Source organism: Nyctereutes procyonoides, unplaced genomic scaffold, assembly GCF_905146905.1.
Source record: "Nyctereutes procyonoides isolate TBG_1078 unplaced genomic scaffold, NYPRO_anot_genome, whole genome shotgun sequence".
Lineage (NCBI taxonomy): Eukaryota > Metazoa > Chordata > Mammalia > Carnivora > Canidae > Nyctereutes > Nyctereutes procyonoides.
In genome coordinates, this window is record NW_026575117.1 from 2,590,669 (window position 1) to 2,615,288 (window position 24,620).

Below are 24,620 nucleotides of genomic sequence, written 5' to 3' on the forward strand. Positions count from 1 at the left end.
CTAAGAGTTGCTTGCTCTTCCAACTGAGCCAGCCGGGTACCCCAATCTGTAGAACCTTCAAGACAGAACACATCCTTGACAATCATTTTATCCCCAATCACACCAGGTTTGTATCTCACAACCCCCGTCTTCCTAGAACTGCTTCACCCAATTGTCACTTCGATGTATAAAATGTCCACTTGAGTCATTCCAATTCTTCTTTTTTTTCTTTTTGAGTCATTCCGATCGAAGCACAGGCCAACAGTAGGCCTAAGAAACACCGGGCTCTGTCCAAGGATACCTAAATCTCTTAATAAGACTATCAGGAAGATCTTGAATATCCACACAACTCTGGAAGTCCCTATTCTTTTGACATAGACCCTCAGGATTTAAACAAACTCAATGTGAAAAATAAACATTTATTACAAAAATGAGTTTTGACATTTCAAGATGAAAACAGACAAGGTGTTTTCCAACTCCAAGGGGCTGTGGGAAGCTGCAGAGGTGAATTCCAAGGCTGGTAATAAAGGACTCCTCCTCGCCCCAAGTGACTGAGGGAGTGAGGAACCATTCACCTTGGCAAAGGAATGCTGAATCACTTCTGCTTCCCTGTGGGGTTTTCGCTCCATCCCTCCCACCCCATCTCCCAAGCAGGATCCAAAGCTGAAACATACTTTTAAAAATCTCATTCTTACTGAACCGTTTCATAATTTCTACTTTTATTGTTTCATTAAATTTTATTTCCATCTGGAATATTTATTTTCTTATTGGAGCATGACCCTTAACTGATGGTTTGGTCGGTTTGGGTTTTTCTTCCGGATTCTTAATAGACCACTCGATTCTGTTGGGGCTTTCCAGAAAAGGGAATAAAACATGGCAAAGTGGGGCTTAGTGTCCTCCACAGAAAGAAGCAAAAATCAACCCTAGAAAACGCCTTATTTGCCGTCTTGCTGGTTAATAAATAGACCGGGGGACTGTGGCAGATGGGGAGACAGAAATTTAAAGGCAGAAAGGGTCCAGGTGGAGCGAGGAAGGCAATGAAAGGCAGGTGCACCTTGCTTCCTCCTGCTTCCTCCCATGCCGGCGGCCTCACCACCTGGTCTCTGAGCATCTTCTCCTTCCACAGCAGCAACTCACCCCGCTCCCACCAGCTTAAACTAGCGGTGACCACTGTACTACGAGAAGTTTTCCAAAGGCTTAGAGGCATCCTCCTGCCTCAGGCTCTGGAGCAGTTTCCCCACAGCCTTGGAGAAGTCTGTTAATGCAGCCGGTTGGCGGCGGCGGGAGGGTGGGCATCCACTTCCTCCTCTTGCTGGGTGGGATCCATCCTCCTGAGGGCTCTAGACTGAGGGATCGCAGTTCAGGCACCACCTGGAGCCTGGAACCAGGCTGGGGTGGCCCGGGCAGCCAGGACCAAGCCCAGGCTGCAGGGAAACTGGGCTTCAGGCATCTTCTGTTTGTACAAAGGCACCTCATCCCCCTCTCCACCCCGCTCCCCCCACCTCCCCCACCTAGAAGCTTTCACAAACCGAGTTCTTGTTTCCAGCAACATCAAGCAACAGACAGACACACGCCAACGAAATCTCACCAAAGAGCTCAGAAGCACCAACAACACACACTGGATCGAATTCGGCAGAGCTAAGACACCACATGACAGGCTGTAATTTTGTCTTCCTGGACACACGCATGCACACACACGCATGCACACACACGCTCAGCAAAGAGCAAAGAGCTCAGACCTATTACCCACGTTCCCACAGCCCCTCAGAGGCCTCTCCAAGGGGTTCGTCCAGGTGTTGCAGCCAAGGGAAGGCCGATGGCCTGAGTATCCGCTCCAGCTTCCCTGAAAAACTCCTCTACTCCGTGGCCCCTGGAAGCTCACGTGCTGTCTGTAGCGAAAGCTCCTGTTTGGGGTTTGTTGTTTGTCTTTTTTGTGTTTTGTTCTGTCTTGTTTTCTACAGACACAGTATCAGTCTGGTTGTGCTCAGGACGGTGCGGGAGGATCCCAGTGGCACTTCCCGTGGGAAGACAGAAGAAAGTGGGCTGCAGAAGCGGGAGGGACTGGAGGTTGTCACCGAACCACCTGCTCGGTCTCCAGGTCTCCAGGCTCTGTTCTAGAATGGCTGGTACCGCCTCAGCACAGGAGAAGAGGACTGAGGGCCTGAGCTCAAGATCACTACACACAGGGGGCAGAGAGGGCCTGCCACCTGGTGCCCCAGTCCTCACCCACCTACTTGGAAGGAAGTCAGCGGGTGCCACTCAGGACCCCTGCTGGATCCCTCACAGGGCCGGGGACTGAAAGCTTTACACAAGTGGCAAAAGGAGGTAGGGAAGGATGCAGGAGGAAGGGGCACACAGCTGACAGTATCTTTAAAAACACATCCTAACTAAGATAAAAGTGGGGACCCGGGTGGGGGCTAGATGACGCATAAGGCATCCTGCGGAAGTACAGACATCACGGGCCACAGTCTGGTAGCACCAGAGTAAGGCAAGCGCGGGGGACAGGACAGGAGCCGGACCAGGGTCACACCAGGAACGACGAGGTCTGCCTGAACTCCCCCTGGGGAGATAAAAACACGCAGGTCAACCCTCTGCACCCTCCTTCAGCTGATAAGCCCCCAGGGGGGGCCCAGTGCCCAGGAGGTTTGCTTACCTCGCTGCGAGCGGCGGGCTGGCTGTAAATCACCTTCTTACTGGAGGTCCTGCAGATAAGCGAGAAGACGGGGATGCTCAGGGCCCCAGTGCTGTCCCTAACCCCTGCCTGCCAGCTCAAGAGGCCACACGGGGAACCTCACAGAAGCACAGAGTCCTCAGTAGGGATGTGTGGGCCGAGGGAGGCAGGACCAATGCAAGGCCCTGGGCAGAGGGAGAGGTAGAAATCCATATGCCCGCCCAGCCAGGGTTGCCTCTGCCTTCGACCCCTTCCCCCGGGCCCATCTCAGCTTCAAACCACACGCATCCATGGCCTCCACCTCGGAGATCCCCAGGACAGCACCTCACTCACCCTTTCTTTGCTCCTGAAAGAGAAGAAACGGGACCATGAGTGTGAGCAGGAGGGAAGAGGGCTGGGCGCAGAGGGATGGGGGGAGTAGCACGCAGTAGGTAAGGGGTGCTCACCCGGGAGGTAACCCCTGCACATGTGGGCTCACTATCAGGTCAGTACTCAGATGGCACCCAAGAACCGTGCCCTGAAACGGGGACGATAAAAAGGAGAGCCTTTGAGGGCAAGTACTCACTGTCAAAGTAGCCTCGTCTATAGGCGAACCAGATGCCCAAAATCAAGAATCCAAGGAGAATGAGTGTGACAAGGACAGCTGCCACGATGCCCCCCACATTCAACTCCGCTATGAGACACAAACGAGAGGTCAGTCCTCTGAATGTTCACTCACATTGCTGACACCACCACCAAAGCCAGGATGACAAGCAGACCCCGATCCTCACCCCAGCTGAGCTCAAGCCCCTGCTACGTCCTCCCCTGCTCACCAGCTTCCATGCGCACCGCCTCTGACCTCATGGGTGTCCCATACCCATTCTGCGCCTGACAAATGTATTCTCCAGTATCAAAAGCTGACACAGGATTGAAGATCTGGAGGGAAGAAAGCCCGGAAGGGAAGAAAATGGGCTTCGTGCCAGAAGAAGCCAAGAACCTATTTTCATTTTTTTAAGTAAGCTCTACCCCCGACAGTGGGGCTTGAACTCATGACCCCAAGACCACGGGTCGCACGCTCCACTGACTGAGTCAGCCAGGTGCCCCCCCCCATTTTTGTTTTGTTTTTTTTTTCCATTTTTGTTTTTAATTGCAGTGTAGCTGACACAGAAGATCACACTGCTTCCAGACGTACAACGTTCCTTGATTCAACAGTTCTATACATTACGCCGTGCTCCTCCTAGTGAGGGTCCAAGCACCCATCTTTTGTCTCCTGACCCTAATGCCAAATTCACCTTGTTGCTGTTCTCCTTCCCCGACCTTCAAGGGCTCTACAGACCCGTGCCCCCCGCAGCTTTCCCCGCTACCCCATCCCTACCAGCTCCCCTGTCTTGTGATCCAGGCTATAGGAAGAGTTGCTGAAGGCCCGGCTGCTCTTGGGCTCTGTGGGCATCAGGACCCCGTCCTTGAACCAGTAGAACTCAGAAGGGGGAGAGCCATCTTTCTCCGAGCAGGTCAGCACTGCCCGATTCCCGATGGTGGCAGAGGAGGGGATGTTGACCGTGGGCTTGGATGGAGGTACTGTGAAGGGACAGGAGGGGCCGAGCACAAGGTCAGGAGCGCTGCCTAGAGGCTACACTGCCGACACCCCCATCCATCAGCTCTGGCCTCCATTCCTTACCATGTCCTTAGCTTCCCCCACCCCAGGGGCTCATCCCCTCCCTCCTGGCACCAGCACCCTGACTCTGAATCCCCCCCACCCGGGGGCGTTCTCGCCATCGACGAGCTCCAAAGCTTTGCAGAGCCAGGGAGGGGTTAGGGACGCCACGAACTCCAAGACCATACAGAAAAAGGGTGGCACATACCAAGCACAATGAGCTTGACGGTGACCTCCCCGTAGGTGTTGCCGCCTTCATCAGAGACCATACAAGTATACATCCCTGTGTCCTTCCGGGTCACAGAGTGGAAAGTGATGCCACTGTGCGAGAAGGTAACTCGGTCCTCATAGGAAGCTGGCAGGAGAGGAAGGAGGGGCTGGATGAGCTGGATGAGCTGGAGAGCGCAGAGAAGCTGGCGGCGGTGGCAGGAGAGGCTCCGGGACCTGGGCCCCAGGGGGCACCTCTCCCCGGGAATCCAGGCCCATCAACCCTCCACCACCGAGGCCATCGGGAAGGAAGTGGGGGGAACTCACCCGTGATCTTGTTGTTATAGCAAACGAGGCTGGTGATGTCCCCCTGGGCAAACTTCCACTCCACGCGGGGAGAGGAGAAGCCAGAGTAGGAGCAGGACAACTTGGCGGCTGCAGAGGACACAAATGTCAACCGGAGGAAGGAGCAGCAGCAAACGGGAAAGGGGAAGTCGGCCCCCAACTTCAGTCTGCTCTGGATGCTCGCCCAGTCCCTGGGGGCCTGCACCCGCTCCCGCCCGCCCGGCCTCCCCCTTCCACAGCCGCCCCAACTCACGTTTGTTCTCAGCGACTCTGACTTCAGGTTCCGAAGTGTACACAGCACCCCTGCCCAACGCCAGGGAGCCTGAGGGGGAGGAGCCCATCAGAAGGGGGCTGCAGGTGAGCTGGGCCGCGCCCAAGGGACTTCTCCCCGGTGAAAAGACCCGGGACACCCGAGCTCCTCCTGGTCTCACACCCCCTCACCGATGTCCTGAAGAGTTTCTGGGGATGCCCAGGCGGCTCAGCGGTTGAGCACCGGCCTTTGGCTCAGGACGTGACCCTGGTGTCCTGGGATCGAGTCCCGCATTGGGCTCCCTGCGAGGAGCCTGCTTCTCCCTCTGCTTGAGTCTCTGCCTCTCTCTGTCTCTCATGAATAAATACATAAAATCTTTTTTTTTAATATTTTTTTAAATTTATTTATGATAGTCACAGAGAGAGAGAGAGAGGCAGAGACACAGGCAGAGGGAGAAGCAGGCTCCATGCAACGGGAGCCCGACGCGGGATTCGACCCCGGGTCTCCAGGATCGCGCCCTGGGCCAAAGGCAGGCGCCAAACCGCTGCGCCACCCAGGGATCCCACATAAAATCTTTTTTAAAAAGTTTCTTTAAATGCTTTTTGTCACCATTGCAGGCCAATACTTCCATTATCAATGGCAACAAAACATTTCTTTCCAATGTAGTTCTTTCATCTTTTCAGTGTTTCCCTCTTCAACTCCCAATAATCTAATCCGATTCCCCCGAGTCCAAGAACAGCTCCCCAAATGACATTTCATGGTTCAGAGAAAGCTTCTCAACAAGTAATTAATTGCAACCACTTGTCAGGCACTCCTGGCAGGAAGCCAGCAAGGCTGGAGGCCAGAGAGGGAGGCTGGAGGCCACGGAGGCAGGAGGGGAGGCAGGGGAGGAGAGTAACGAGGATAATATTAACACTTGACATTTGTAGGGCGTTTTGTGCTTTCTAAAGTGTTTTCACATCCATTATGTCGTTTGATCCCTGAAACAAGCGCAACAGATCAGCAGGACGAGTGTCATTATCCCAGTTTTACACGAGGAACCAAGCACATGAGGAGTAAAGGCTCGTGCCTAAGATCAGAGCCCTCCGAGATGGGGTCAGGACCCCATGGGGCTGGGTCCCCTCCCAGGGACGCCCCCCCTCCCCCTGCGGAGGAGCCGGGGAGGCGGTGGGTGCTGGGGTGCAGAGGCGCCGGGGAGCGGCAAGGGCCCTGGCAGGAGGGGCCCACGCTCCAGGATGACAGCAGCCACGGACCCGGGGAGCCAGGCTCTGCCCCCACCTGCACTCGCACCATCATCACCCCCGTTCATGTTTTCCCAGCTCAAGTCCACCAAGCGAGCTTTCTCGCTGCTTCCAGGAGGCCCGTCTTCCTTGGGCAAACGCCAGCACGTCTAAGCGCAAGCACATCTTTAGGTAAGAACTCGCGGAGCTGGGCTCGGCCATGTGACCGCTAGGCCTACCTTTTCTTTTTTTTTTCTATTTTTATTTTTTTTTAAGATTTTATGTATTTATTCATGAGAGACACAGAGAGGCAGAGACACAGGGAGAAACAGGCTCCCTGCAGGGCACCTGATGTGGGACTCGATCCCTGGACCCCGGGGTGATGCCCTGAGCCCAAGGCAGACGCTGAGCCACCCAGGGGCCTGTAGGCCTCCCTTTTCTCACTTGAAACACGCAAGGTTTGAACTAGATGTTCTGTAAAGTCCTTTAGGGTTTTTGTTGTTGTTTTTGTTTTGGCCTCAATGTTTAAAGATATAGGGGCGCCCGGGTGGCTCGGTCAGTTAAGCACCTGACAGGTTGTGACCTTGTGGGTTGACAGATGGAAGGCCTGAGCCAGGCTCCTCGCTCAGTGGGGACTCTGCTTCAGATTCTCTCTCTCTCTCTCTCTCTCTCTCTCTCTCTCTCTCTCTCACCCCTCCCCTCCCCATCTGTGCTCTTTCTCTCCAATAAATGAATCTTTAAAAAAAAAAAAAGTTATTTGTATCAACTTGACACAACATGGTAAATTAATGTAGATACGTATTCTCTCTCCCACTTTACATATGAGAAAAAATTAAATGTCTAAAAAGTTACAGGGCTGGCCCGTGTTTTCATAGCTACAAAATGGCAGAGCTCAGATTAGCACACAGGTTCCCTCACACTCTCTTTTTTCCTTTTTAATCTTTATTTTATTTTATTATTTTTATTTATTATTATTATTTTTTAAAGATTTTATTTATTTATTCATGAGAGACCCAGAGAGAGAGGCAGACACAGGCAGAGGCAGAAGCAGGCTCCATGCAGGGAGCCCGATGTGGGACTCGATCCCAGGACTCCAGGATCACGCCCTGGACCAAAGGCAGATGGTCAGCCACTGAGCCACCCAGGTGTCCCTCTTTTTTTTTTTTTTTTAAGATTTTATGTATTTTCTAAATTTATGTATGAGAGAGAGAGAGGCAGAGGGAAGCAGCAGAGGAATAAGGACAAGCAGACTCCGACAAGCAACTGGAAGCCTGATGCAGGGCTCAATCCCACAACCCTGAGATCATGACCTGAGCCGAAACCAAGAAACCAAAAGAGTCTGACCCTTAACTGAGCCACCCAGGGCTTTTTAATAAGTCACACTGTTTCTCAGAAAAGCCATGACTTAATGGGGGCAGACTATGTAATAAATGTCATTCTTTTAAAGGTCAGGTCCATTTATCTGTGAATCATTCCTAATAGTATTACGGTGTACCTATATATTTGGCATTATATTTTAACGCCAAGTTTATAACCAAACGTAATAACAGATAAGAAATTAAATCAAACAGCTCTTACTTCATCGAAAACTGAGCACATGGGCGTCTCTTACTCAGCTGTTACTGGGAATGCTGATAAGGAAATGCTTCAGTTTGGGCCCCGGTCAGCTTTCTCTGCTATGATGATGGGAACTATATTTTTAGGGCCGTCAAATTCTACAACTTGCTCCCTGTGGTGTGCAGTGTGATGCTCAAACCAGATGTCCCTTAGGAATGAAGGTCCTGTTACCCAGCCGCTGGGACCTGTGCCAGGTGAAGGCCCTCAGCTACCGGCCTTCTGCAGAGGGCCCGCACACGGCCCGGCCCGGGGCACGCCCTCTACTAGGGCAGGGGCAGCGGCAGCTGGCATCCACTGAGGACCCGGGCAGCTCCAGGGAGCCCCGGGGCCCCAACCCCCCATTCTGGGGCAACACAGAAAGGCTAATCCTGCCCCAAAGCTTCCTGGGGAACAGCTGAGGCTACAGTGCAACTCAGCTTCTCCCTCTGCCCAATCCTGTTCCCCTTCCCTGCCCTTCCCGAGGCATGGATCCCAAGAACACTCCCTAATAAACGTCTTGGTACAATAATCGACCTCTGAGAGTCAGCTTCCTTAGGACCCAACCTGTGACACGACCCAAATAAAGAGGAGCTTCTAATTAAACTAACAACTAGTGTCTGAAATATAAGGCCACCAAAAATGAAATCACAGCATATGCATTTGGGGATTGTTTCTGCATCACTTCTGACTTTAGCTCAAGTTCTTTTGACTTCTCAATGTTCAAATCTAGAACATTCAAGGAGTGGGGCACCCAGGTGGCTCAGTCAGTAGAGCTCACGATTCTTGATCTCAGGTTGCAAAAGTTCCAGCCCCACGTTGGGTATAGAGATTACTTAGGAAAAATATAGGGGTGCCTGGGTGGCTCAGTGGTTGAGCATCTGCCTTTGGTTCAGGTCGCGATCTTGTGGTCCTGGGATGGAGTCCCACACCGGGTTCCCTGCAGGGAGCCTGCTTCTCCCTCTGTGTCTCTGCCTCTGTGTATGTGTGTGCCTCTCACGAATAAATGAATAGAGAAAGAAAGAAAAGAAAAGAAAAGAAAAGAAAAGAAAAGAAAAGAAAAGAAAAGAAAAGAAAAGAAAAGAAAAGAAAAGAAAGAAAAAAGAAAAGAGAGGGAGGGAGGGAGGGAGAGAGGGAGAAAGAAAGAAAGAAAGAAAGAAATATATATATATATATATATTTTTTAACTTAAAATTAAATCCTTAGGGAGTGCCTGGGTGGCTTAGTTGGTTAAGTCTTTGACTGGATTTGGGCTCAGGTCATGATCTCAGGGTCCTAGGATCCAGCCCAGAGTTGGGCTCCAAGCTCAGCAGGGAATCTGCTGGAGGCTCTCTCTCCCTCTCCCCCTGTCCCTCCCCCTACTACACTGTCTGTCTGTCTTTCTCTCCCCCTCTTAAATAAATAAATAAATCCTTAAAAATCAAATCCTAAAAAAAAAGAGAAGAATTCAAAAAATAAAACTAAATACAACACCCCAGGAATCACATCACATAGAAACACAAGCGTGCTGGGTGACAACCATCCTCCCCTAACGGTCCTGATCTCCCCCAATTCAGGCTTGTCCTGTTTAAAACACAGCGCTGCCCCCCCAGTGCCGTCCGGCCTCCCTTGGCCTCCCTCGGAGGCAGGATGGCAGCTGACTGCCAATACTCAAGCTCTACTGGGCCTGCGAGTCCCTGCGTGCATCAAGCCCAGCCCCACCAGCACACCCTCGTTGCACCCTCGCCCTCCTTGCACCTCGGCCATCGTGGCCCCCGTTCCCCCTGCCACCCCAAACAAGCATCTGGAACCAGGCTCCCTGACCCGGGCAAGCGACCTGAGTCACTTTGAGCCTCAGTTCACCCATCTGTAAAACAGGGATAATAACAGTTTCTACATCAAAGGCCTGTGGTTGAGAGTTAAACGAGCTAATACAAACATAATGCCTACCACAGGAAGCACCAAATAACTATTATGTCTTCTTAATCTTACGGGATCATCATCTGCCCATGTCCCTCTGTACACTTATTTTTCTGACTTCAGTTTTCTTCAATAAGACATATAAATAAATATAAACTCTGCTTGAAAAAAAATGCTTATATCCCAGCTCACCAAGCCATCTCAACCTGCCTTGGAAAGGCTCTTTTCTAGAACTTTCATAGACAGACCAGCAGGACGGAGGGCTTTCCCTCACTGCACCCTGTCTCCAGCAGGACATCCACAGCCTCTCTGCAGTGCACACTGCTCACTGTACACACACACGGAGGTCCCACGAATGCACATTGTAAACCACAACAGAAGGAAAATTCATGTTTTTCACCGTGATGCTTGATTCACTCCAAGTTCATAATGAGAAAAGCCACAAAGTCAAAGGCATCAATAGATTTTTGGCCTTTCGTGTACAGAAAGCCTACACTCAACCTTGCACTCCTCTCTAGCAGGACGCCTCCCCTCCTTCCTCTGCAAACTTTTTTTTTTTGTTTTTAATGTAGGCTCCTTGCCCAGCGTGGAGAACAATGCCAGGCTTGAACCCATGACCCTGAGATCAGGACCTGAGCTGAGATCAAGAGTCAGACGCTTAACCCACTGAGTTCTGCAAACTTCTTAAAGTAGTAGTCGGTCTACACACAGTGTTTTCAGCCCAACACATTCATTCACGGCTCAGCCTACTGCAGTAGGTCTCAGGCTCTCACCTTAGAATTAAAATTGTTTTTACTAAGATCACCAGGCATTGCGTCCCTCAATTCTAAAATGCCCCGATTATATGATATACATCAATTAAATAATAACTTCTTGGGGGGACAGGATATTAAATGTATACCTAGGCTGAAAGTCACATCCCAATTTTCAAAACATCGAAGTAGTCTTCGAGTTAAGGTTATAACCACAATTTGCTTTTTCAGTTCCCTTCAGTGGCCCCTTTAAGGCGTCAGTGGCCCCACAGATCACTCCCTTCCTCCGAAGTTACTCTGGGGGCACCTGGGTGACTCAGTTTGGTTGAGCACCTGGCACCTGACTCTTGACCTTGGCTCAGGTCATGATCTCAGCGTTGTGAGATAGAGCCCCGTATTGGGGGTCCACACTCAGCGCAAAGTCTGCTTGAGATTCTCTCTCGCCCTCTCCCCCTTACCCCTCCCCCTGCTTGCTCTTTTTCTCTCTCAAAATTAAAAAAATAAATAAATAAAATAATATCTTAAAAAAAAAAGTCACTCTGTCCCTAGGTTTCTGTGAGCCACCCTTTTGGTAGTCCCCACTTCCTCTGAGTTTTCTCATTCTCCTCCTTGAAACTTGCTTCCTCTTTGATTGCTAGCATTCCATCTCAGGCCTTTTTTCCTCTCCACATTCTCTCCAGGAAATCTCAAACAAAAGCCTGAATTTTACCTGCACCCAACTAGGGCCGGCTCCAGTCCCTGCCTCCCACCAGAGCTGCAGACGCCCATGGCTGAGCCTCCTCGCACCCTCTCCACCAGGTCTCTCCACACCACCTCCTGCATCTGCCACCACCTGTCCTCCTGCTCCCCTGTCCAGATCAGTGCTATCACCATGGACTCGCTCACATACTCTTGGAAATCAAACAGCAAGCATGACATCATCACCTCCCAAATCTTCCTCCAAGTTGGGCTACCACTTGTTAGTGCCATCATATCTGAAGAATTGCAACTGTCGTTCAGTTACTTGCTTTCTCTGCCTTGTTTAATCTTGATCCATTCAAATCCATCCTCCATCCAGCTGCTGGAGGAAGAGCTCGTATTTATTGAGCACTTACTATGTGCCAGACGCTGCTGCAAGCATATGATAGGGACTGTCATCTATCCCTACAACAACCTTAGGAGTTGGGTGATACTGTTATTATTATCTTTATTTTGTAAAGATTAATTGATTGATTAGAGAGAGAGAGAGAGAGAGCTTGTGTGATGGAGGCAGGGGCCGAGGGAGGGAATCTCAAGTAGACTCCCTGCTGAGTGTGGAGCCTGACCACATCATCTGTGGCTCCATCCCAAGACCCTGAGATCATGCCCTGAACTGAAACCAAAAGTCAGCCACTTAACCGACTGAGCCAACCAGGCACCCCTATCATCTCTATGTTCTACACAGGGAAACTGAGGCCCAGAGCAGCTAAGTTGTGGTACAGAATCAAATCAAGGCAGCCTGCTTCCAGAGGCTGTGCTATGCTAATCACACAGCCTTCCTAAAAACGCAAATCTAACACTTGCTTCAAGCTTTCAGTGATTTCACGTTGCCTCTCAGATAAAATCCAAATTCTTCATCGAGCAAGAGGTCCAGCACTGCCTGACCCCTGTGATTAGTTACCTCATCAGCCTCTCTACCCTTGCAGCTTCTCCTCTAGCAGTATAGATTACTTAAATCTCCAGCAAAAGCAGTTTCACAACTTCTGCTTTGCTCCTGCTATTCCAGCTTTGTGAAGCACCCTTTCCCCTCTTTCTTAACTGGTCAGCAGCAATGCATCCACATCATTTTCCAGGAAATGGCCTACCCACCCCCAATCCTATCAGAGCCAGCTTCAGACCTCTTTCCTAGGCTTTAACTAAACCCCATCAAACCAGGGGCGATGCACTTCCCACGGTACAATGACATCATCTGTGCGCATGTAGGTCTCCCCTACCAGACAGTAAACCCCCAGGGAGCAGGGACCATGTGTTATTTATTATTCTGAGTACTCAGCACTGAGCATAATGCCTGGTACAAGCTGACATTGAACAACATGGAGACTTAACAAACTAAGTCATCAGGCCATTCACTACAATATCCAGTTCTTAAGGTTTATCTGCAAAGATAAGCCAATTTTTAAAACTGGCAGATGAGGCACGGCCTAATGAAGAAAAAACAAACTTGATCCACAGTTCAATCTTTTAAAAGTTTTAATAAACTGTTCTGCTTTCAGGGGGGAAAGATGACTATTCCACTAATCTTTTTCTTTCCTTTTTTTTTTTTTACAGATTTATTTATTTATTCACGAGAGACACAGACAGAGAGGCAGAGACACAGGCCAAGGGAGAAGCAGGCTCCTCGCAGGGAGCCCAAGGTGAGACTCGATCCCAGATCCTGGGATCACACCCTGAGCCAAAGGCAGACATCCAACTGACTGAGCCACCCAGGTGCCCCTCCATTAATCTTTTTCTTAAACTTAGCTTCAGAGCTTAAAAAATTAAGTGGTTTTTTAAAAAGAATTTTTTAAAGATTTTTATTTATTCATGAGAGACACACAAAGAGAGAGGCAGAGACACAGGCAGAGAAGCAGGCTCCATGCTGGGAGCCCAATGCAGGACTCCAGGATCACGCCCTGGGCCAAAGGTAGACGCCCAACCACTGAGCCACCCCAGGCGTCCCTAAAAATATTTTTTAAAGTAATCTCTATACCCAACAGGGGGCTCAAATTCACAACCCCGAAATCAAAAGTCACACATTCCATGGACTGGGCCAGTCAGGTGCCCTTCAAAATCAAAATTAAGTGTTTTTAAGTTTGCTTCATAGTTTTGAAACAAAGTCAAAGTTCTCTGCACAAAGGCAATTTCTAACTGCCATTTTGCAACAGGGACTGACTTCTGCCCCTGGTTGCAGTGTGCCTACAGGTGACTGCATGCACAAAGGTAGAGGCTGCTTTCCTGCATCCACGAAGCGTGCAGAAACGAAAGTGGGAATGCCAGGGTTTTTGATGCAAGGTCTAAAGCAGCAACAGAGGCGTGCCTAGGTGGCTCAGTTAAGCATCCAACTCGTGATTTCGGCTCAGGTCATGATCTCATGGGTCACGGAGATCAAACTCTGAGGCAAGCACTGCCCTCAGTGGAGTCTGCTTGAGACTCTGCCTCTGCCCTTTACCCCTGCTCATGCTCTTTCTCTCTCTCAAATGATATCTTTTAAAAAATAAATTTAGGGCAGCCCAGGTGGTGCAGCGGTTTAGCACCGCCTTCAGCCCAGGGCGTGATCCTGGAGACCCAAGATCAAGTCCCACATCAGGCTCTCTGCAGGGGCCTGCTTCTCCCTCTGTCTGTGTCTCTGCCTCTGTCTGTGTCTCTCATGAATAAATAAATAAAATATTTTTTAAACAAATAAATTAATTTAAAAAAATTTTTTAACTAAAAAGAAAGTAAATTACTGTTGTTCAAGCCCCAGTATGTGACATTTTGTGATTCATCCAGGCAGATGAACACACAGGTCTAAGCTGGGTGTCAGCATCGGGCATGTTGGCTGAATTCCCAGTGACTACAGCCTTGACTTCAGTAATTATGATGACATTTCCACACAGTGAAAGAATCAACATTCTGCACAGCAAAGGAAACCATCATCAAAATGAAAAGGTAACCTACTAAAGGGAACAAAATACTCGCAAATCACCTATCTAATAAAGATTAATATCCCCAAAATTGAGAACATGTAAAGAACTCACTACCCAATAGCAAAAACCCCCACACGATCCGCTAAGAAATGGGCAGAGATCTGAATAGACATTTCTTCCCAAGAGGACATACAGTCAGCAGGCACCCAAAAAGATGCTCAACATCACTCGTCATCAGAGAAATGCAAATCAAAACCACAATGAAATGTCACTTCATGTTATTATCAAAAAGACAAGAAGTAACAAGTATTGGTAAGGATGTAGAGGAAAGGGAATCCGTGTGCACTGCTGGGAGGAATGCAAAGAGGGGGACGCCGGGGTGGCTCAGCGGTTGAGCATCTGCCTTTGGCTCAGGGCATGACCCCAGGGTCCTGGGATCGAGTCCCACATCGGGCTCTCCTCATGGAGTCTGCTTCTCCCTCTGCCTGTGTCTCTGCCTCTGTGTGTCTCTCATGAGTAAATAAATAACATCTTAAAAAAAGGAAAAAAAATAAAAAGAAAAAAATTCTGTGACTATGTATGGGGATGGATGTTAACAAGACTTACTGTGGTGATTATTTTGCAATATACAGAAGTATCAAACCATTATGTTGTGTACCTGAAACTAATATAACACTATCTCAATAAAAAAAAAAACAGATAGGGGCGTCTGAGCCAGTCAGTTGAGTGGCCAACTCTTGGCTTCAGCTCAGGTCACAATCTTGGGGTCCTGGGAACAAGACCCATGCTGGCCCCACACTCAGCAGGGGATCTGCCTGAGGATTCTTGACCTCTGCCTTTCCCCTTGCTCACCAATAGGTGAGCATGCTCTCTCTCCCCCACCCCTAAAATAAAGAAATAAATCTTTAAAAAATAGAATAAATTAAAAACTAAATAATTAAAAGGAAAGAATCAACAGCCTGAACATCTTTGGAAGACCTGTCCTATACTTTTAACTACATTTGTCCTTTGAACGACGCAAGTTGAACTTCATGGGTCAACTTACACACAGATTTTTGTTTTTTTAAATACAGTACAGCGCAGTAAATGTATTTTCTCTTATGATTTTAAGATTTTTTCTCTAGCTTAATTTACTGTAAGAATATAACACAACACATATAACAAAATAGGTGTTAGTCAACTATTCCTGAGTAATTCCAGTCAACAGTAGGATATTAGTAGTTTTAAGTTTTTTTCAGAGTCAAAAACTTATACACAGATTTTCAACTGCATGGGGTTGGCGCCCTTAACCCCCTGCATTATTCAAGAGTCAACTATAATCCTATCTTATTTTTTTTTTAAGATTTTATTTATTTGTTCATGAGAGACACAGGGAGAGGGGCAGAGACACAGGCAGAGAGAGCAGCAGGCTCCCTGTAGGGAGCCTGATGGGGGCCTCGATCCCGGGACCCCGGGGTCACGATCTGAGCCAAAGGCAGACACTCAACAACTGAGCCACCCAGGCATCCCAACTATATCATAACTGAATTCTAGACACATGTTCTTGAGCATGATCAAGTGAATAAAATAGGAGCATAAATAAAATAATAGCCGTTAACATTTCCTGAGTACTTACTCGTCATGTCAGGACTCTCTGAGCCCTTTACACAATTAATTTATTTGATCCTCACAATAATGCTATGAAATAAATATTATTGTTGCTCCCATCTTATATATGAGTTCATTGGGACATATAATTTTCTCAAGTCACAAAGGTAAAAGGTGGTAGAGCTAGGGTTCTAACCCAGGCAATCTGGCTCCGGTACATCATACAATTATGTAAAAAAATACATATGGACATCCCAAAGGTCAAGGTAGATCGACTTGTACTAGCACAGAAAACATATCCAAATTGTAAAAATAGGGCAGCCCCGGTGGCTCAGTGGTTTAGCACTGCCTTCAGCCCAGTGCATGATCCTGGAGACCCGGGATCAAGTCCCACGTCAGGCAACCTGCATGAAGCCTGCTTCTCCCTCTGCCTGTGACTCTACCTCTCTCTCTCTCTGTATCTCTCACGAATAAATAAATAAAATCATTTTTAAAAAATTGTAAAAATATGTAGACCATGATCCTATCTTTATAAATAATAAAAATAATCTGACTATATGCATAACAAAATCTCCAAGAATAGACCCAAGCACATGACTATTATCTGAGACCACAGGCAGCTTTTCTTTTCCATGTTCTATATAAGTGTTTTAATTCAGAGAAAAAGGAGGGGGGAAAGGGGAATGAAAATGGGAATAAAGAAAATCAGATCACAAGAAGGAGGGAAGAATAAAACAAAGCCAGAAAGGAGAAGCAAAAACACTGACTGGGTGGCTCAGTCGGTTAAGCACCTGACTCCTGATTTTGGCTCAGGTCATGATCTCAGGGTCATGAGATGGAGCCCCACACCTGGCTCCAGGCTCAGCAGTGTGCCACAGATGCTCCCTCCCTCTCCCTCTGCCCCTCCCCCCATGTGTGCTGTAAGTAAATAAACAAAATCTTAAAAAAAAAAAAACACGCACAGAAGAAAGAAAATATGAGGTTACTCTACCATCAAGATGCTGAAGAGTAGGAGTCTGATAAATCTCAAGCACAGAAAAAGGGCAGGAGGAAAACACAGCACAGGTGACCTGGAGATAACCACGACTGACAGTAGTAGGAAGGAGGAGTGGCACAAGGGGGTGGGAGTGGAAACAAGAGAAGGTGAGCTGGGTAAAGAGGTGCGGAGGTGGTGATTTAGCCATTTAGTTATTAATCGATCCCTACACGCTTTCATCCACTTCAGAACAGAGCTGATGGTGTAGAAATCCGTAAGACTATGTAATTCTTGAAAATCACTATGCATCTGAATAATAAAACTGTGGCAAACTGGACCTTCCAAAATAGACATATAGATCTATATGTTTATTTCATCCCACATGCTTTTCTTACACTGTGACTGAAGGATTGTCTAGGCCTCCCCTTGAATCTGGGTCTTGCGACTCCTTCGACAGATGGCGAGTCGTGGCAGAAATGACACAGCAAGCCCTCACATCCAGCTTGGTGCCCATGCCCTGTCTCCTTAGATTCTAATCACAAAAATACCGTGAGACAAGTACTATTGTTATCATCCCATTTCATAGATGGGAACACTGAATTTAGAATAGTTACCCGAAATCACACAGCCAACAAGGTGGGAAGGGCATCTTTTTTTTTTTTTTAATTTTTAGATTTTTAGATTTTATTTATTCATGAGAGACAGAGAGAGAGGCAGAGACACAGGCAGAGGGAGAAGCAGGCTCCATGCAGGGAACCCAATGCGGAACTGGATCCTGGGACCCTGGGAGATGACCTGAGCCAAAGGCAGACGCTGCCCCCCACTTTGTTTTGTTTTTGTTTTTGTTTTTTTTTTAAGTAATCTCTACACCCAGTGTGGGGCTCAAACTCATGACCTGGAGATCAAGAGTCTCACCCACTGAGCCAGCCAGGTGCCCCATGCTGGGAAGGGAACCAATCTTAACCCAGGTCTGCCTGATTCTGAGGCTCCAAAATGATGATGCTGCAGAGCAGAGCATCTCCATCAGACAAGCAGCGAAAGCCCACTCAACCTTCAAGATCCTGTTCAAATGCCCCTTAATCCATTATGACCTTCCCCAGTCAAAATTAACCTCTCTCCAACTTCTAGGAATGTGGTCTAAGAAAATAATCAAAGGTTAAACTTAAAGATGAACGAATGTACAAGGACAATTTCATATTATTCAGCATAGCAAAGCAAAAGAAAACCTAAACGCCCAACAAAAGGTGAACATTTCATTATAATCTAGCCATGCAGTAGAATACTATTGAAGGGACTTTGTTTTTTTTTTTTTGGACTTTGTTCAAAGCACATTTCACGGGTGGCTCAGTGACTCAGCATCTGTGTTCAGCCCAGGGCGTGATCCTGGGGTGCTGGGATCGAGTCCCACACTGGGCTTCCTGCACGGAGCCTGCTTCTCCCTCTACCCGTGTCGCTGTGTCTCTTGTGAATCAATAAATAAAAGTTTTATAAATAAATCAATAAATAAAGCACATTTCAGTTAAAAAACATTCACATAATACATATAAAGTATATACACATATAGATGACATTATTCATACAGGAAAAGACTGGAATTAAACACCAGGACTGTTTATCTCGATAATAGGATTACATGTGATTTTTATTTTCTCTGTATTCCTTTGCTTTCCCATTTTTCTACACTGAGCACACATGGTTTCTCAATAAAAATTTATCTTTTAAAATAATGCATCTCTTTGCTTCTATGCTCCCAAAACATTTTGTATTTTGATGGCAGCGCCTGGCACATGCTGCTCTGTTTTCTGCTTAGTCAGCATACATCCATGGTTCCCTGAGGAGAGAATCCAAGTTATTAGTATATCCTAGCACTGTGCTTTTTTAAAAAAAATAAAGATTTGGTCAGCCTGGGTGGCTCTGCCGTTTAGCGCCGCCTTCAGCCCAGGGTGTGATCCTGGAGACCCGGGATCGAGTCCCACATCGGGCTCCCTGCAGGGGAGCCTGTGTCTCTGCCCCCCTCTCTCTCTCTGTGTCTCTCATGAATAAATAAATAAAATCTTTTAAAAGTAATAAAATAAAAGTAAAAATAAAATAAAAAATAAATATTTTATTTATTTGAGAGAGAAGAGAGAGAGAGCAGATCAAAAGAAAGAGTACATGGGGTGGAGGAAGGAGGCAGAGGGAAGAGGGAGTAGCAGAATCCCTGCTGAGAGACAGAGGGGCACCCTCCACGGGGCTCGAGATCCCAGGACCAAGATCAAGACCTGAGCTGAAGGCAGACACTTCACCCGCTGAGCCCTCCAGGCGTCCCCCCAGCGCTGTGCTTTGCCCAGAAAAGTGCTTCATGACCCCCCACCGGAGCTCGCTGTGATGAGGTGGGCGGGAAGGGGGCATCCAGACTTAACAGAACCGATGAGCCAGCCAGCCCGCCCCGTACACGCAGACCAAACCCACCACAGAAGAGCTACTTCCTTTTACTGCTTTATTAAGAGACCTTTGTTTCCTCTATACATCCTGTTAATTATTAGAATGTTCCTTAAGTTGCTTTTGTACCATGAGTTTGTTTGATTTCCATTTTTAAAAGGGGGGGGGGGGGTGGAGAGGAAAAGGAGGGAAACCAGCCAGCCAGCCAGACTCTGATTTTCTCTAAGAATTCATCTAAACTTCCCCTCTAGGCATCTGAGCATCATAGGACCCTCCAGCCTCAAGGGAGCTAGAGCTGCAGAATGAGGAGGGTGAGCTAGGGCCTCAGTTTACCTAATGTGGACTAATTGCTTCCAATATCCCTGGCTACTTACTTACTTATTTGAGACACACAGAGAGAGGCAGAGACACAGGCAGAGGGAGAAGCAGGCTCCATGCAGGGAGCCCGATGTGGGACTCGATCCCATGACCCTGGGGTCACATCCTGAGCAGAAGGCAGACGCCCCGCCCCTCAGGGCTTCTTGATAGCAAGTATTATTCACTGCTTTATCCCTGATCTCTAGCACAGGGCTCGGAACTCTGTAGACACCAGTGTTTCCTGGATTATCATGCCGAGGCCGCACCCAGAGAAGCTGGACCCAGGGCTTCCACCCCAGTTTGCCCCTTCCTCCCCACCAGTCACCCGATGGAGACTGACCTCCTCCCGGAGGTGAGGGTGGGACAGATAAGGGCTAGGAATGCGTGGGCAGGAGGAAGGCTCGGAGGCGAACAGGTGGGGCTGAGGCTCAACAGGCCTATGGGCAGCGCCTGGAGCGACGTCAGCTGGCTCGGCCCCCAGGACGAGCACGGCGGCAGGTGGGATGGGGGGGCAGGCCAGCTCTCCCTCCGCGGCTCCCTCCGCGGCTCCCTCCGCGGCTCCCTCCTGCCCTCTCTCCGCAGAATTTCCAGTTCGACCTGCCGGGCCCCTCCCCTCCGCACCCATCTCCCCAGTCCCGGGAAGGCCCCACCCGGCGCGCCCTCCGGGGCCTGGCATCAGGCTTCCGGTCAGCCAGCTGCTTCCTCCTGGCCTCCCCCCAACATTGCGAAACTCCTGCCGCCGCCGGACTTTAGACAGAAACCCTGCTTATCGGGGAGTCGCAGGCAGATGAACTCTGGGTTCTCCATGCCTGGAAAGGCCCAGTAGGCATCCACTCACGAGGCTTCCCCGCCCCCCACGATGCTGCACCCTCCCCCCCAATTACATCTGACTAGTGGTCATCCAGGTGTTTCCTGAACCTCCCAAAAGGAAGCGAGGCTGAGTTTAGAGGGCCCCAAGGTCGCTCCTCCACACCAAAGAGGAGGAAAACAAGCTCCATTACTTCCTACTCGATCACACAAAATGTGTATGGCTTCCACATCCACCCTCGCGCAAAGGGCTCAGCCCCTTCGGTGTCCGCAGAACAGGTGGCCCTTGACGGGTGACTTGCGGGGGGGATCCTAACGACCAGGGCCACCGGCGGTGAGGGAAACGCACAGGAGCCCGGCGCGGCAGGGGGTCTGCTGGTGCCTCCCCGTCAGTGCAGCAGCTCCAACCCCAAACCCAAACGAGGCCGGAGACCCCACACCCCAGACGAACCGAGACCACAAAGAAACCGGAGAGAGACATCATCGCAAAGTGAAAGTGTCCTGGGCCAGGAGGTGAGGGCACAGCGCTGGAGTCCACCTCCCCCTCCGCTCATTTCCTCCTCCCGTGGCCCCCCCTCAGTCCCCGGGTTTCAGGTTTCAGGTTTCGAGGGAGCACGTCTTTCCTGGGAGTAATTCACCCGGCGGCTAGGAGGGGAAAGGGGAAGCCACTGGCCTCCGTGCAGTGGGAGGCAAAGCCAGCAAAGCCCAACGGCAAAGGTGGAAGGCTTGCGCCCCAAACACCAGCAGAGAACATGGGCACCCGCCGACTGACCCAGCTGCCGCCTCCTGGAATGCCTCAGTGGGGCCACACCACCCCAGTGGGATGGGGTGGGGGGTAAGAACCAGGGTTCCAATCCAGGTCCCCCTTCCTTCCCTGTGCTTTTACACCAAAAGTCATCCATTCTCACGTGGCCTTGCTAAGCAGAAATGCCTCTCCCTGCCTGGAGATTGCTGGAAACTTTTTCTAAGGCAGGTTCCCCCGGGAGAGGGAGACTGTGGTTTTGGTCACTGGTTGTGGTTTTCCCAAGCCCGGTTCCCTCGGTGTTTGGGCTCTAATCCCTGTCCCAGCGGCTCAGGCTTTCCTCTCCACTAGGCTTCCCAGGCTGGGCCTGGGCTTTGCTGGACTTGATCATACCCCACCCTTTCTTATTCCTCCCTGATGGCAGAGCCCATGGCGAGAGGCAGCCCCAGTGGGAGAAGAGAGGACACGAGGGCACCCACACATGCCACCCATGCTCCAGACATCCCAGAGCCAGAGGACAGACCACACACCCAAGAAGGAGCCCTTACCTTTTCACCTTTGCCGTTTGGGATCTAGCAGGGGAGACCCTCCTTCCTTTGACCAACTCTCCTGGGGCAGCATTCTTTCCTCCTCCCCAAATCCAAAGGGGTTAACAGCTGCCCAGTAACAGTCATCCCTTCGTGTACACGTAACGTAGCCATTATCCTGGTCGACCCACAGGCCAAGCCTTAGGACTCCTGCTCCACGGATGGAAAGACTGGGCACTCGCCTAAGATCACAAATAAGGCAGAGCCAAACCAGAGCCCCGGGAGGTCACCTGGCTCCCATTTCCATCCTCTTTGTACTAACCAAATCACTCCCCCCAGGTCTAGCCCGATGTAAATGTGACATGGTCAGGTCCCCCATGCCCTGGGCACGTCCCATCGCCTCAGGCTGCCTCCGAATCATTTGAATCCCTGAACAGACTAACTAGAGGACATCCCCAAGCTCTGGATGTGGCTATCCCAGCCCCCTGGGCACCAGTATGTGCTTATTGGGGGATGTCACAAGGCAGAAAATGAGGAGAGGAAAAGGGGAAAAGAAAGATGTTGGTTTTAGGAAGCTTGTAAGCCCGACACACATGGCCAGATAGCGTCACTGCTGAGAAACTTCTGGGTCCTGAGGGGGAAACACTGGTTCAGCGTGAGGTTGGGTATCAGCAGGAGCAGCACATGGGACCAAAGGACCATGGTGTTATGAGCAGTTCTAAGATTCAGGCAGAAGTAAGAAAGGTGGGGAACGCCTGGGTGCCTCAGCGGTGGAACATCTGCCTTCGGCTCAGGGCGTCAGCCCGGGGTCCTGGGATCAAGTCCCACATCGGGCTCCCTGCATGGAGCCTGCTTCTACATCTACCCGTGTCTCTGCCCCCTCTGTGTGTCTCTCATGAATAAACAGATAAAATCTTAAAAAAAAAAAAGAAACAGTAAGAAAGGTGGAGAACAGGAAAAGAATGGAAGCTGAATCAAAGAGAGTGGAGGCATAGAATGAAGGGCACAAGTATAAGAAGGTAAGAGAGTGGACCCCAGGAGATGGGGGTATTATCCCCCACTGATGTTTGAGAGCACGGTCCCTGTGCCACAGGGCGCTTGATGCTGCATCCAGTAGTGGACAAAGAAGGGACTCAGGAGACTTTGGTTCCATTCCCAGATCCTTTGGTCAATCTGGAAAAGTCATTTCCCCTCTTTGGACCTGTTTCCGTGTCTGTACAATAGGGAGAGGAATAGACTGGCCTCTGGTCCAGTTCACCCCAAGGGCTTAAGTTTTTTGTGATAAGGGACAAAGGAGCTGTCAATCCCTCCGTCTAAGGGCAGGGAATGCACCTCCACCCTTCAAAACTGAGCAAAATGAACTGCCGAATAACCCCCGATGCCGACTCTAACTGTTCAGTTCTCTTACCCCTTCCTGAAGCACCGACCTCAAGGGGAAACACAAAGATCCCCACACATCGCACACTGACAACGATCCACAGAAGCACCTGCCGGCACCCGGGAACCCGAGGGACGGCCGTGGGCTGGGGACACAGGGTGCCTAACTAGGTGGCCCAGACCGAACTCGCAGCCCAGCCCAAACCTATCTCTGGACGGCGCAGGCCCCAGTCAGCGAGCCTCATTGTTCCACAGGAAAGGGAGTTTACAAAGGAAACAAAACCTCTCAGAAGCCGCGGGGGAGGCCAGAGCCCTGACTCCAGAAGGATCCAGCCAACCAACAGACAGGTCCTGCCCCTGGGAATAGGCGCTCAGTCAACAACATTTTTTAAGGACTTTCGAGGTAGCCACCCCAGAAAGGAACTCGACGTGCTGTGCTCTGAGAAAGGGGAGACTTCGCATTTATTTCCTCTAAGGACTCTGCACCCACTTTCCCCAGAGCAACCACTGCCACCCAAAGACCGAGGGAAGCTACGCAAGAACACTCCCGGCAGCAGATGCCCCCCAACCCCCCCCAGCCCCCCGCCCCGCTTCACCTCCACTCGGTTTCCCCCAGCCCCTTCGGGAGCAGAGCACCAGGGCCAAGGGAGGGAGCGAGATGCGCGGGGGCGTGTTGGAGGGCAGGAGGGCCCTTCCCGGGGGCATGAGGAGGGGCCCCCCCCGGGGGGGTGCAGGGCGCTCCCAGGCGGGGAGGCTGGGGGAGGGGACCCGCGGAGGAGGGGGGCTGGGGGAGGGGGGCTGGGGGAGGGGAGCCGCGGAGAAGAGAGGGCTAGGGGAGGGGAGGCTAGGGGAGGGGGGGCTGAGAGAGGGGAGCTGGGGAAGGGGGCCCGCGGAGGAGAGGGGGACTGGGGGAGGGGAGGCTAGGGAAAGGGGGGCTGGGAGAGGGGGCCTGGGAGAGGGGGCCTGGGAGAGGGGGCCCCCGGATGAGGGCCAGGGCTGGAAGGGGACTAGGAAGGCGAGGCTGGCAGCCCCCGACTCCTCCCCTCCCGCGGGCGAGGGGCGCGGGGGGCGCCTCCCCCCGGCCTGGGACCCGCCGCGCCGGTTCCTCCCGAAACCCGGGGAGCTTACACAGGATGACCGATGCGAGGAGAGGGAGCTGACTCGTCCCGCGCGTCGCCTCGGTGCCCATGTCGCCCAGGATCCCGACCCGACGCGGCCGCTGGAGCCCGGGGACAGACGCCGCCTGCCCCGCCGCCGCCCGCCGACTGCGCCGCGGCCGCCAGGTTGGGCCCCGCCCGGCCCCGCCCCCCGCGGCGATTGGCCGGCGCCCCGGGCCGCGCGTTCCGATTGGCGGAGCGAGCCGCCGCTCCGCGGGGTGACTCACCGTCGCCAGGTGCAGCCGCGCCCCCTGCCGCCCGCCCCGCGGCCCCGGCGCCCGGCAGACACCAGCCGCCTCCGATTGGCCGGGGCCCCGCGGCGTCGGCGGAGCAGGCTCACCTGCGGCAGGTGAGGGCGCCCTGATTGGGCGGCGAGCCTGAAGCAGGGGCCCGCGGACTGGCTGCGCCCTGAGCTCCCCCCGGAGGCCGAGGGGACCACCTGCAAGGAGGCGGGGGCGGCGCCGCGAGACCGCCCGGGGCGTGGAGGGCTACCGGGC

General features: G+C 51.0%; 1 protein-coding gene across 3 annotated transcripts; it reads right to left on the reverse strand.

Moving 5' to 3' along the window:
- Window positions 1-378: 378 nt before the first annotated feature.
- On the reverse strand, window positions 379-24,234 carry F11R (F11 receptor). Of its 3 annotated transcripts, XM_055333948.1 has the most exons (10): window positions 24,095-24,234; window positions 5,089-5,157; window positions 4,818-4,925; window positions 4,492-4,638; window positions 4,005-4,207; window positions 3,463-3,565; window positions 3,216-3,323; window positions 2,984-2,996; window positions 2,633-2,681; window positions 379-2,539 (listed from the first exon to the last, which is right to left on the reverse strand). In XM_055333948.1, the coding sequence occupies exons 1-10, from the start codon at window positions 24,153-24,155 to the stop codon at window positions 2,504-2,506; spliced, it is 897 nt and encodes a 298-aa protein (XP_055189923.1). In that variant the 5' UTR covers window positions 24,156-24,234; the 3' UTR covers window positions 379-2,503. The 3 variants fall into 3 exon arrangements, 2 of the variants coding, with proteins under 2 accessions (XP_055189923.1, XP_055189924.1); XR_008665536.1 differs by lacking the exon at window positions 3,216-3,323 and adding an exon at window positions 3,097-3,167 and having other exon boundaries at window positions 2,633-2,996; XM_055333949.1 differs by lacking the exons at window positions 379-2,539; window positions 2,633-2,681; window positions 2,984-2,996; window positions 3,216-3,323 and adding an exon at window positions 3,045-3,167.
- Window positions 24,235-24,620: the final 386 nt, after the last annotated feature.

What these genes read in the sequence shown, in the direction of transcription:
- F11R (XM_055333948.1), bottom strand. Translation starts at nt 24,155, where the DNA reads ATGGGCACCGAGGCGACGCGCGGGACGAGTCAGCTCCCTCTCCTCGCA. An exon ending in CCTCGCATCGGTCATCCTGT is followed by an intron (nt 5,158 to 24,094) that starts GTAAGCTCCCCG and finishes CCTCCCCCTCAG; the next exon opens with GCTCCCTGGCGTTGGGCAGG. An exon ending in CGTCAAGCTCATTGTGCTTG is followed by an intron (nt 4,208 to 4,491) that starts GTATGTGCCACC and finishes GTCCCTTCACAG; the next exon opens with TACCTCCATCCAAGCCCACG.